The sequence below is a fragment of the Ctenopharyngodon idella genome, chromosome 5 (genome assembly GCF_019924925.1).
Source record: "Ctenopharyngodon idella isolate HZGC_01 chromosome 5, HZGC01, whole genome shotgun sequence".
Taxonomy (NCBI): domain Eukaryota; kingdom Metazoa; phylum Chordata; class Actinopteri; order Cypriniformes; family Xenocyprididae; genus Ctenopharyngodon; species Ctenopharyngodon idella.
This window is the reverse complement of record NC_067224.1, coordinates 19029390-19043933: the sequence shown is the minus strand read 5'-3', so window position 1 is coordinate 19043933 and position 14544 is coordinate 19029390. Positions and strand designations below refer to the sequence as shown.

At 36.7% G+C, this 14544-nt stretch overlaps 1 protein-coding gene across 7 annotated transcripts in view; it reads left to right on the top strand.

The window, feature by feature from the left end:
- tmem8b (transmembrane protein 8B) overlaps positions 1-14544 on the top strand; it is a 158335-nt gene that overhangs the window by 78854 nt on the left and 64937 nt on the right. For 6 of the 7 annotated variants that reach the window (XM_051895098.1, XM_051895096.1, XM_051895094.1 and 3 more), the window contains 2 exons: positions 1775-1908; positions 4618-4886. The exons of the other annotated variant lie outside the window; for it this stretch is intronic. In XM_051895098.1, coding sequence (XP_051751058.1) covers positions 1874-1908; positions 4618-4886 — 304 coding nt within the window. In that variant the 5' untranslated portion in view covers positions 1775-1873. The remainder of the gene's footprint in view (positions 1-1774; positions 1909-4617; positions 4887-14544) is intronic. 7 annotated transcript variants of the gene reach the window in all.

Here is a 14544-nt window from a genome sequence, read left to right as displayed (position 1 = left end):
AGAGGAGGGGTTGTACTACTATGCCATTTGACAATGATGAATGTGTTTAGGGCAGGAGTACCTGCTTGAAAGAAGACGAGGTTTTCATGATGAAACGCTGCATTGTAATTTGCCAGTGTGTGCCACAATAAATAAAAGCTCTTGGATTCTCCCACCCCCTCTCCGTCTTTTATCCCTCCACCTCCCTTTTTCCACACTTCAAGTCTTCATGCAATTGCACTGTGAAAAATGGTCTGTGAATCTGTACAACCCGTCGGATCTTTAATTAGAGCACACGCCACAACATCTGCTATATGCTGAAATCAGTGTTTTTTACAGCTACGAATCTCTTTATAGTACTACCAACTGGGATCCTGTAAAGGTGAAAACAAAACAGTTCAGTTTTTAGTATTGTGAGTTGTAAAGCTGTACATACACTGTAGATATTTTAGTGACATTCAATTTACACTACTGTTCAAATGTTTTGGGTTAAGATTTATGTAATGTTTTTGAAAGAAGTTTCTTATCCACACCAGGGCAGCATTTATTTGATCAGAAATACTGCAAAAACAGTAATATTGTGAAGCATTATTATGACTTAAAGTAACTGTTTTTAATTTTAATGTATTTTAAAATGTAATTTATTCCTTTGATGGCAAAGCTGAATATTCAACAGCCATTACTTAGTCTTCTTTGTCACATGATCCTTCAAAAATCATTCTAATGTGAAATATAAATGTCTTTACTGTCACTTTGATCAGTTTAATGTGTCTTTTCTAAATAAAAGTCTATAGTCAATATAAACAAAAAATCATACTGACACGATTTTTTTTAAGGCTAATATTTGTTAGATTTCCATTTGTTGTTTACATACACTGTAAAAAAGAATTGTTTGTTTAACTTTAAAAAAGTAAGTTACCTGGTTGACATTTTGAGTTCATTGAAATTAAAAATTTGAGTTAATACAATGAAGGCGATTGGTTTAATCATTAGAAACTAAAAATATTATGTTATCCAAACCACATTAATTATCTAAGTCGATCTGACAAAAGAAAAAATGTTGTGATAACAAATCATGAAAATAATTTTTTTACAGTGTGCTGGATTCAAGGCACAACACCTTTCAACATGCAACCAACGTTTTTTTGTCACATCGTTTTATGTCTGGCATAATCCGATTCAGCAAAATAAATGCCTCAGATTTCCCCTGTGCTCTATATTATTTTTCCATGAATTTTTAATTCCCAACACTCTTCTTTAAATTCTCAATCCTGCCCCTTTAAGATGAATCACTTATGTTGTGTTCCTCATTATGAAGTCACTTTGCATTAAAGTGTCTGCTATACGAAGAAATGCAAATGTAATGGAGAATTCATAGAATGCAGGCTATTGTTTGGATACTCCACTTGTTTGGAATCAGTAAAAATGGCAGACAGTTCAAAATCTTTTATCTGAATTATTCACGTAAAGTGGAGAAACGACAATATTGTTTGATCTTTTTCTCTAGAGTCTGAGGTGGGAGTTGTTGTGCAGTTGGGCATGAGAAATATCACACAGCAAATCATCAGAAGCGATGCAAATGCAATGGCAGTTTCTCTCCATTTGAAGTGATCATAAGGCTCTCTCAGTGGGAGTTGCCCTCCTTCCACGAGCATTTCCATATCATGATATGCTTGTATACATGTGTTTTGTTGTGATACAGTATTTCATGGCTCAGTTTATTTGAAGATGGATACTGACTGGATTTCGCCTGTAACTAATCCATTTCCTGTTTGTTTCACTACTTTTTGTGCAGGGTCTTCACGAGGAATGTCAGTACCTCTTTCAACCTCAACTCATCGTTCAGAGGCTCATTGGGATTTCAGTGCTGTATCCTGGTTACTTCATTGACCAGATGATTCCTCTTCACAATAGATCTGTACTCTACAAGTGAGTGAATAATTTTAAGGGAAAAAATATATCCAAGCAGACACACACATACACACATGTCTGGTTCACTATGCTTGTAGGGACTCTCCATAAATGTAATGGTTTTTATACTGTACAAACTGTATATTAAACATACCCCTAAACCTACCCATCACAGAAAACTTTCTGCATTTTTACATTTTCAAAAAAACATAATTAAGTATGTTTATTAATCCATTTCCCCCATGGGGACTGCGACTGGTCCACACAATGTAGGTGATTTCAGGTTTTACTATCCTTGTGGGGACCAGATTTAAATAAAAACTTCTTTTGGGTTGTCAAAGTATTTCACAGTATAAGTGAGGACATATTGTACACACAAGTATACCCAAAACAAGTACACACACACACACACACACACACACAAATTAAAGAGATAGTTTACACTGAAAAAATTGTCATCATTTATACATTCAAATGTCTGGGGTCAGTTTTTTTATTTAAAGAAATTAATACTTTTAATTATCAAGGGTGTGTTAAGTTGATCAAAAGTGACAGTAAAGACATTTATAATGTTATAAAATATTTTATATTTTATTTCAAATAAATATTGTCCTTTTGAAGTTTATGTTTACAGCACAGCTGTTTTCAAAACTGATAATAATAAGAAATCAGCATTCAAATGATTTCTGGAGGATCATGTGACACTGAAGACTGGAGTAATTCAGCTTTGCTATCAAAGGAATAAACATTTTAAAATATATTAAAATAGAAAACAGTTATTTTAGATTTAAATAATATTTCACAATATTACTGTATTTTTGATCAAATAAATGCAGCCTTGGTGAGCATAAGAGACTTCTTTCAAAAGCATCAAAAAATCTTGGTGACCCTAAACTCTTGAAAGGTAGTGCAATAACCCTCATGTTATTCTAAACCTACACTCTAAAATAAGTGCTATATAGCACTAAAAGTGGTTCTTGGCTCATAATCATAGAGGAACCACTTTTGGTGCTATGTCATTAAAGGTGCTCTACAGCACCTTTGTCAAATGGTGCTATGTAGAACCCATAAGAGGTGCCATATCGCATTTTATTTCTTCAACAAAAATGGTGCTAAACAGCACCAACAGTGGTTCTTTGGCTTGTAAAGAACCTTTAAAGGGACTTAACAGGTTCTTTGTACGGCAGTGGTGCTATAAAGCACCTTAACCACCCCAAAGAACCACTGAAGAACCGCTGAAGAACCATACAGGGGCATAACAGGTTCTTTATACAGTAGCGGTGCTATATAGCACCTCAGTCATCCCAAAGAACCGCTGAAGAACCACTGAAGCACCACTGAAGCACCAAGATTTGGTGCTATATAGCACTTAAAGTGGTTACCCTATGATTACGATCCAAATAACCACTTTTAGTACTATATAGCACTATTTTTTATTAGAGTGGAATAAAACTATTCTTTTAAGATGTTAACATTTCTACTCTATTGGTATCTTTGCAGACTTCCACACATCTTTCCTTATCGGATACACAAACGCATACACCGTGCATTTCTCTCACCTTCTCTCTGCCTCTTTCTGCTCTCAACACTTTATCATTCCACACACACCCTCCTCTCAAGCTTCCCTCCATTTCAGGCTTCTACTCTCATTAGGTTCAGATATTAAAGCTCTCCTCTCAATTAGCAAATAAAGTCTTTCTAAATGAAAAAGAGGAAAATGGAGGAGGGAGAGGTGATGGAACGCATCCATAAACAACAGGTACACAGAAAAGACCTTGAGCACTGTGGACATTATGAAGATGGGCTTTTTTGTATCATTAAAAGCTGGTTTTCAGTGAACATTTCAGAAGGACAGTAAATTGCACATTGTGGGACTTAAACATTAGCTGTTTAATGGATGTCTGGATATTAGTATACACTGTTTTATAGTATATACAATGTCTGCCTTATGAAATAGCTTAATGTGTACGAAGAAATAGGAATCCTCTTATATGTAATAAAATCCAGTGGACTATGCTTAATATGGACATTAAACATAGTTCTGGTTATTGAGACTGACAAAGATTAAATTAAGTTTGTATAAGAATTTGTATTATTCAAACTAGGACATACTATTTAATCAGTTGTGAAATACAAAACAATGCTGCATAAAATTGGAAGAAGGGATAAATTAACCATGCAATAAATTATTTTTTTAAGATTTTAATTTCAAGGCAAAGACCAAGTTCATGTTCCAAGACACATTTTTTTCTCAAAGCAATCCAGCGGATCTGTAAACAAATTGTGTTCTGTTTGATTGAGCAGTTGGTGTGCTGTACATATCGTTAATTATCAAAAACCAACAGACAAAGCCAATTGCGTCATGGCCAAAAATGTAGATATTAATTATTTATTCTAATTTCACAGTTATTTTCCATCTCTGTTCAATTGAAAAGGGCAACTTGCATTAGCTTCCTGATTAGTTGTTATTGATGTAGAAAATTAAGACCAAGAGATATAACTTCACTGTTTTTTATGCATTTTCAACAAGTTTCTTAAAATGTGCTGAAGTTTAAAGTTCTCCTGAGAGTACAAAAACACATTCCCATTCAAATGTTTCCTTGGCATTTCAATAAGCCTACTAATTTTGTTCAGTGCAGTCTCTGTATCTCATGAGACAATGTCCGCTACAGTCAGTGTAGCTTTCAAGCAGATGTCTTCTACATTTCTCTTTCTTGTACCTGGCAGAGTGTTCATCCCAAACTACATCTCTCGGGTGAAGGTACAGCTTGTGGACTGCAATACAAAGAACAGGAGCGGGGAGAGCTGTCCGGTTCTACTGAAGATCCGCTCGAGGGCCCCGCCGGTGCATAACTCCAGCGCTATGGACTGCAGAGAAAACGTTCCCTGTGAGCTAGAGGTCCCACTGCCATCCTGGGAGCAGTGGTACTATATTTTGGTGGAGCGTTACCTCAGTAGCTCAGATGTCTACTTTCGTATTGGTGTTCAGGTTAAAGGTAAGAACTTGTTTTAAAGAGGCCATATTATGCCCTTTTACAAAGTCTTGATTTTGTTTTTGGGGTCTACTATTAGGTTTTTATGCTTGAATGTTCAAAAAACACATTATTTTTCACATATTTAACATTGTTGCAGCACCTCTCTTCCTAGTCTGTCAGTAATGCTCTATGGAGCCCTCCTTCTGAAAAGTGCAGTGTGCTCTGATTGGTCGGCTGGATCAGTGTCTTGTAATTGGTCAACCGTTTCAGGAAATGTCACACGCCTTACCATAACCATGAGTTTTAACACACTACTAAAGTAACACAACCAGGCTTCGCCCATTTTTTTGTGTGTGCCTTGGACGGGAATTATTTAAATAAGTAATATTGTGACGCGTATGTTCCTGGAACAAGACTCAAGACTACAATCAAGGTTTTTCAGGGAGTTTAGAAACAGTGTGCACTGATATAGAGAGTAACTCCCTTTGGAGCTTTGGAGTCCCTTTGCAGACATTTTTCATGCTCAAACAGCAACATTATACAGTACAGAAAGTTTAAAATGTAAAAAAGCATAATAGGTCCTTTTTAACTTTGAAGTTTTTATTGGATCAATTATGGTTAGAACCTCAAATGAAACATAATTGTGCAATCATTGTGTCTAATTATTTCATCCTCCACAAGAATCATGATGTATCTTCTCTTTCTTTCTCATTTTTTGTCACGGTCTAGGACCTTTGCAAAGCCTGTAGCTCTGCATGAACATACAGTGGCTCCAAAAAGTTTTTGGACACTTTGTAAATCCTTTAATTTTATTGTAAATCCTTGAATTTTATTGCATAGATAACAAAATATCTATGCAATGAAATTATGACTCATGAGCTATTCACAAATTATAAAAAAAAAAAAATTTGCAGCTTCTCTTCACTTCCTAGCAGAGTAACCTCAGGTGTAGTTCATCATATTAAACGTGTTCCACAAAATTTGACAACAAAAAAGTATTCAAATACCTTTTGTCCTCATTTTGAAAAGCATATCTATTGATCCAAAATATAAGATTTATTACTATTTTATTATAGTCATATTTATGAAACGTTTTGCTTAAATTGTGTTCAAAAGTTTTGGGTCAGTAAGTTTTTTTTTTAAAGTTTTTTTTTTTTTTTAACAAATAAATACTGTCATTCAGCAATTATGTATTAAATTGAAAAAAAGTGAAAATAAGTATAATAAAGAGCACAAAACCAGCATTTTGGAATGATTTCTGAAGGATCGTGTGACTGAAATTCAACTTTTCCATCGCAAGAATACATTTTAAAATATTATTTTAAATTGTAATATCACAGTATTACTGTTCTACTGTATGTTTAATTAAATAAATGCAGCCTTGGTGAACATAAGAGACTTCTTTGTAAAAAGTCTTATTGACCACAAACTTTTGAACGATAGTGTAAATGCCACTTGATTTGGTATGATATAATTGATGCATTAATACTTAATTACCAGCATCTATTAATCTGAAACTGGTGGAATTTAGAGGCATCCTTATTGTAATGAACTCACAATACAGTACAATCAGTACTCTGGATTCTGACATGTAATTAAACATGGGCTTTCCTCCAGTAACATGAATTCACACTATGAATAGGTCCACCGGGTACCATATTTTTTAGGAAGTTTTTGGGGGCATGTTACTGGATGCCATTGCGAATACATTCTCTGATTCATTGGTGGCCTGTAGTGCTTTTGGTTGCAACAATTCCAACAGATTCTGGTGGAAATATTTTAGTCCAGCACAAATGAGAGAGCAACAGCTTGATGGTTTGATCCGGGCTTCATTAATTCTTTATTGGGATTCATCAGTACAAATGTTTCAGGCATATGGCTCCAAGTCATTGTTTGGTTTCAGCATTGCGATGAATTGCATTTGAGCATATCTGGAATGTATTCAGACTTCACTGCTAGAAGGGTTTTTACAAAGGCAGGTGTTCTCATGGCCCAGGTGGAGTTGGGAAATTAAAGTGTGTTTAGAGAGACAGGCTTTGTTATGAATCTCTGTGACAAATTAGAACTTCGGTGGGCTCAGATGAGGACCCTGTCATGGAATGGAGCCTCCGCCTTTTTTCTGTCTGATGTTACAATGAAGTGTTGATGAATTCCATACTTTTCCGTGTCTTGAGTTGTCATGATAAATATGGCAATTGGGCTGCTCGCAAAGTGTGAAATAGATGGGGGACTCAATTCAGTCACATGGACCGTATCATTGCAGCATCGGGAAGTTGCACGCTAACCTTAAAAGACTCACTTTGAGTCAAATTTACTCTTTCTGCTTAAATCTGTACATTATGTTTCAAATTATACAGTTGTTGTTTATTGTACACTGATGAGCCAAAACATTATAACCAGTCACAGATGAAGCGAATACCATTGATCATCTCCTAACAAGGCCACATATTAAGGTCTGGGTAGATTAGATGGTAAGCAAACATTCAGTTCTCGTAATCAACGTGTTGTAAACAGGATAAATTGGCGGTAATAAAGATCTGAGCGACTTTGATAAGGGACAAATTAATGGCAAGGCAGCTGGGCAGGTCTTGTGGGTTGCTCCCGGTCAGCAGTGGTGAGAATTTCCATTGGTCCAAGGAGGGACAAACCACAAACCGGTGACAGGGTGATGGGCACCCAAGGCTCATCGATGCACGAGGAAATGAAGGCTTTCCCGCCTGGTCCAAGCCAACAGGTCTCCTGTGGCACAAGTCACACAAAATTGTAATGATGATTATGGGAGGAATGTGTCACAACACACAGTGCATTGCACTCTGCGTATGGGGCTGTGTAGCCACAGACCAATCAGAGTGCCTGTCCACCGTCGAAAGTGCCTATAATGGGCACACGAGCATTGGAACTGACCTTGGAGCAATGGAAGAAGGTCGCCTGGTCTGATAAGTCCCGTTGATGGCCATGTACGTGTGTGCCATTTACCTGGGGAAGTGATGGCACCAGGATGCACTGTTGGACGATGACAAGCCGGTGGAGGGAGTGTGATGCTCTGGGCAATGTTCTGCTGGGAAACCCTGGGTCCGGCCATTCATGTGGCATAAATTGGACACGTGCCACCCACCTAAACATTGTTGTAGATCAGGTACACCCCTTCATGACAAAGGTGTTCCATATTAGGCAGACCAACAGCATATTAGGCAGATGGTCATAATGTTTTGGCTCATCTGTGTATATTCATATGACCTGCTTTAGCCTGAACGTCTGATTGGATCTCAATTTTTTAGAGCATTAAAATATTGTTACTACCCTACACAACTTAAATTGACTTTCCTATTAAAACACTTCTAGTTTACAAGGTCAAAATTATATTTCCCCACTCACAGGAGTAAAACTGTTAGCAAAAATCTCCCACACTGCTTCTATCAAATCTACCTTGTTCTCTCATTTTGTCTGAGGTTTCTCTGTTCGTCTGTTCCCCCATTTTTCCTCCACATCCTGCGGTGCAGCAGAATCCCTGCCTTTGTTACAGCCTTGATGCCAAGGGATGTTGGCGCTGATGGCTCGGTAAGAGGGGATGAAGAGGAGGGCCATTGATGTTCAATGAGGCTGAACAGTCTCAGACCAGCTTAGATAAAGCACTCACAGGGGGAAACAATTGGCCATGATGAGACTGTGTACCTGCGGAGAGCATTATCTGTGTGCGTGAGGAGCGGAAAAAAGAAAAGCCTGTCTAGCAAGGAGTTATTGCAATGCCATTCTGTCACATTCAAGGCTGAGAGTCAATTTTGTCACTTCAGACTATTTGCCGCATTTATAAAGGAGGAACAAAATCTTTTTTGCTCAATGATTTTGGGCTATCAAAAGATTACAACATTACAGAATATCACGATTTTAGCTTCTTTTGCTGATTATTTGCAAGTAATCTCACATTCTCATTCATTTTTAATGCATTCATTTCTCTTTTCATGAAATAAATCAACATAATAAGTACCAAAGATTTTTACTACTAGCCTACAGCAGTCCACAGGAGGTTTTTGCATTAACAGTGTTTTTGCTCCTAGGTGATATTTCATATTTATTGTTGATGATTAATTTTTTTTTTCTTGCAAAGACTGCATATACATTTGTTAAGTAAAATGATAGTCAGGACATGCAAAGTGAGACACTTTCTGATATGTTGTCACTGGCTTTGTTTTTAAAACCAAATGGACACATCAGTGTCAGTGCATACTAATTTCGGATAAAGTTAATGCAGATTTATAGTAATGGAAGCATGCGCGTAATGATGGGTGATTAAGCTTAAGTGTCCCACTATAGGCCTACCTTTGTTCACCCATTATTAGTACCACTTATTATATAATGTGGCTAATCCAGTGACCCGAAAGCACTGCAATCAAGGTAACTATTAGACATAATCTAACACTGTCATTCGTTTCCCCTCTGTGCCATTTTTCACCATTTGTGATGGTCCATACCCTGTATCATATGACCTTGTAGTATCACCTGTGTCTGAAGATTTTGGTCAGCGCTTCTGTCAGCCTTAATTCAATTATTCTGAACCCAGCTCCCCCTTACCTTGATCAATTTCACTGAACAGCAGATACTGGCCGGTTGCCATCTCTCTCCCATCTTTCAAGCCGGCCTGACTCTTCATGTCCTTCATTTGCTGTCTCTCTACACTATTCAGTTCTCTTGATGTTCTTAATGGAGAGAACAGACCATTTATAGGTTTAACAAGAACCGCCTAGGAGTTGCTGTGTGCATATAATTCATTTCCTCTCAGCTATTTTCACAACAAACTTGTTTATTAATGGTGAAACAAATGTCAAACCAGCAGAAAAACTAAAATGATTAAAATTCAGATTTTACATGATGAACTAAACTACTGCTATGGCATAGCCTAAAAGATTATGAAATTACCAGTAGATTTTTGAAATTGGACAATGGGTTTGTTTCAGTAGGCATTGAATATTATTCTTATCATGGATCTGAAATATTGTCATGGTCAGGTCTTCTCTGCGTGAGATACAGTGAATCTTTTGTATCTTCATCAGCTGAATGCATCATGTCCAGAACGAAACAAACACAAGTAGACCAAACAGAAACAGACAGAGGTTAGACAGTGAATCCCAAGTTTGTTGATCATTGTTCCACAGTTTTTTGTTTGTTATTTGTTAGAGAATGTTGTGGCCTTTTGCTAGTACATCTGCTAAATAAAGACATGTTATGGACGTTCAGTGTATCAGGGGTGTCAAACATATGATACATGGAGACAGGGCTGCACGATTAATCGCATTTTAATCGCGATAACGATATCTGCTTCTCTCGATTGATTACAAATAATCGTCACGATATTGGCCCGCTCGTTATTTATCCTGAAAACGTGTTTTTTTCTTTGGGATATGCTTGTGGTTGCCAGATGCAAAGAGCTTAAATCCCCCAAATACAGCTTTTCCCTTAAAAAGATATACTGTCTTCCCGGTGTTTTACTTAACCTCTGCAATCTGGCAACTCTGTGCACGCACTCCCTCTAAATGCGGAAGAAGCGCTGATGATCTGAAAACAAACATGTGCGCTGTAGTTTAGCGATCTCCACAGCGAAATTCTGCTTCAATGAAAGTGTCATACAGCCAGTCTTTGTTTCTTCACAAGCCACTCGTACTATTTGTGTGACTAAATCTGCCATGATCAAACCTTCAGCGATGAATTCCAACAAATGCAACATGGAACATGGATCACCTTACTGTTTGCAGAATGCACTTTTGCAACCTATGTGACAATTCGATCGGGAAAATGAACATAGTTTGAAATTTTTGTAAATAATATTAGGAGTTTCGCTGTTTTATCTTTTGAAGTTCCTAAAGGCTTTACCAGTTTTCATAGGCTAATGTTAATCAGTTGAAATCGCCACTGGGACATTCTAAAACGCTTAACATGAAAACGCTTATCGTGAACACTTAACGTGGCTTAATTTATTAAGACAGTGTTATTAACAAACCAAACTTAGTGAACACCATACTAATAAAGCATACTATGTACAGGAAAGCAGATGAGCCCAGAATATGATTTTTTTTTTTTTAATCTCAAAGAGCATCATTCTTTGCTTTATGAATTCGCAGGGCAATCTGAATCTGTGGTTTGTCTCAATTGCAAACGAATTGTGTTGCTTTAAAAATCTAATGTGAATACAGATTACAAAGCGCTCACCAAAACCATGTGTTTTGTATTGATTTACCATCTAACGAAGTTATTGTTAGTTAAATGAAGTCGGTGTGCCACCTACAGGCCTTTTGGGTGAAGTGTACGTTGGTAAAGAACGTGCAAAATGGCCATAACTACATTACCCTTTTTGATAGAATAATCGTGATTATAATTTTGAGCAAAATAATCGTGATTATCAGCTTACCCATTATCATGCAGCCCTACATGGAGAAGTCAAACTTGATTGATTTGATGATTTGAGGAAAAAAAATAACTTATGCTTAAAACATTCCCATTTACTCATTTCAATAATAAACATTCATACTCTTGTAAGTTAGATTTAGTAAATTCCATATGCTCAGTTTTATTTTACACCAAGTTCTGTGGCTTGTTGAAAGTGCTTAGAACAGTCTTTCAAGATTTTTCTCTAATCTAAGACTAGTGATAAGTTGTTCAAGTCAGTTACAGAAAAACATACATTGGTATAATTTGAATCTGATAAGACTGATTACCACTTGGCTAAATGCTAGTTGGTTAGACTATTTTTAAGACACAGTCTTAAAAGGGTTAGTTCACCCACACCCCAAATTTTCTGAAGAGACTTGACTGCTTCATATGATAAACAGATTGAATTTAGGCTTTTATTGACATATAAACATTGATCAGCGAACATAAACAGAAGCTCAACTGCTTGACGTGCGAGATCAAACCTCGGAAGCTCAAACGTGCTGCGTAACACACAAGAATGAACCTCATTGGTTCTCGCACATGTCAAGCAAACATGCTTGAGCTTCCGTTTACCTCAACAGATGTGTGAATTGATGAATGTTTATATGTGAATAAAAGACTAGACTAAAAAAAAAAAAAAAAAAAAAAGGATTAGATGTTTTTTTATCATTGTAGGGTGTTTGTGTCCATACACTGCTAAGACACATTTACTGTATATGTAAACACCATGTAAAAGTGAATTTTGCATAATAGGTCCCCTTTAAAAAGTTTGACACCCCTGTCTTCCATAATCTTCAATGATTTTTCTTTCTTTAGACAGTAGATTTACACAACCTTCTAACTTGACCTAAACACCAACACTATGTACAAAATTGCACTTTAAAACTACATTAAAAAGTACATTTTACTACTCTAAGGTACTACTCAAAGGTGCACGTTTTAGGAGTAGATTGTCCTTTTAATTGTACTGCTCCAACTGTTGTACCCCAGTACAATTTTTGCTGACAGTAAAACATAATTTTACATACAGTAGTAGTGCAGCTCATGGCATTGCAGTTTGAGCCTGATTTTTTTTCTTCTTTTTTCCTAATTTTACTTCCCATGTTGCCGCTGGTAACACCAAATGGCCATATTGATAGTATCATTAATTGTGCTAATCACTCATGAGCTCCAGGCTTCAGGGAGTCCTCTTTGTTTGAGAGACATCCACAGAGCCAAATATAAAAGGATCCCAGTCGTGGGATTTCAAAAGCAGTTTCAAAACAATAAGCTACAAATTTTAGCCCCCGAACTGCACTCCATCACACAGTTGATTAAAACGTCAGCAGAAAGGGTTTGAGGCTTTAACCACACATGTTGCAGATGAACTGGGAGAGCTACATTGCAAATGTTAGATTTGAAATTTTGCTTGATTTTTCTGGTTCTCATTGGCTTAAAACACAATAAAAGGAGCCTTAATTGAGACTGATGTGTTCTTATCACCATTAATAATGAGTTTCAGTCTCTTAACATGGTGAAATGACCGTTAATAGATCTAGACCCTCCAGAGCTCCAAGGACTGAAATGAGCTAATTCAACATTGAATGAAATAACTACATTCTCTACAGAGGCATATTTCTCTTCAGTAATGGCATCAGCACAAATGTGATTGGGAACCGTAACACAAAATGGAGAACAAATAAGGTAGTTAAACATAATTGCGTTTTTGAAGAGCCCCATTGTTATTGCTATTGATTGTTTAGCTGGTCTCATGAATATCTGGTATTTTTTTTTGAGTTTAACTTTGGTTATGGTTTAACACCCTTAGCTGTAAAGTAAATGTTTTGAATAAAAAACCTTGGGCTTGACCATAGAGCTCAAGTGTGCTTTGATAATGTACAGTTTCTAAATAATGAATAAAAAGTGCATGAGTATGACCAATATTGAAAGGCTTTCTCACTTTGAGAATATTGAAGCTGTGACCTTCTAACACAGCATCTTAAATGCAAACTATAGTGTAATTTGCCCGCCGGTATCCATGACTTCGCAATGTCCAACCTTCATGGGGCCATAAACCAATTTCACACAGTGAATTGCATTTTTATTGACTTTTACATTTTCTGCAACTGGCATAAGAAGCAAAATGTTCCAAATTCAGGGGTTAAAGGGTTAAATTGGATCTGTTTTTAATGTCTAAATGTGTTTGAAGGGCAAAGCAGGACACAAAGGTCTGTGAGCTATCAGCATCTGTACCAAACTGGCAGGTGTCAACTTGGTTACCAGTTTTTGGGGACAGCTTTCTTGGAGACAGTGGGCGAGAATAAGCTATACTGCAAGATCCAGCACCTGTGGATAAAGACAAAGAGCTGCTTATCTTTCTTGTTGACACACTGATAGGAGATAATGGCAGGAGATAATGAGGGGAGACATGTTTAAAGTGCACTGCTGCTATTAATATGTGAGCTTTTATAGACACTTTCCTTCAGACCTCTGCTGTGATCAACAGTGGTGAGGCTATGGACTGAATTTAAAGTTGAGAATTTTTTAGAGGTTCATTGTGGCCCTGTGACAGACAATAGCATTAAATAAACTGAGTAAAAAAAACAACAACATGTGACTTTTTTGCATTTAAATTAAATAATTGGAATTCAAATTATCAATAGACTATATTACTATTTTAAAATACACAATACATGCAGAGTTTGTAGAAATACTCCAGTGGTCAGGAGCATTTGCATTTTGAGTGACCTGATATGCAGTAAGTAAATAAACTAAATTTGGCAAATTGCTTTGCAATTGTTGCTAATTAAATTATTCTATGTTTTTGCTATCTAATTTTCATGCTAATAAAGCATTTTACATGTAATTGTTTTCAAGATGATCATGTTGGGTAGTCGCGTATAATTAAAGGCATAGATATAGTTCAAGCGAAATCAAAGAACGAGCTTGTGTGATGATATCTCAAACTAAATCAGGGAAAAATGAAGTTTGTTTGAAAAAAAGTTTGAAACAGCTTGCCAAAGTGAACTTTCCGGAAAAGTTCGCTCCGGCTGGTAAACAGTTTTGAAACAGTACCACTGGTTCGTAGCGATTACATAATAGGTAGGTGTGCTCTGAGGCTCCGCCTTCTTTTACGTGAAAATTTTCTCTGGTTGATTTCTTCTGTTCAGTCCGTCAAGGTCAGACATCCGCGAGTACAAACATGAACACACCGGAGAGCCGTTTTATAGTAGAAAATTAAGTTGTAATTCTAATTGACTGTTCGCAAAGACCCGCC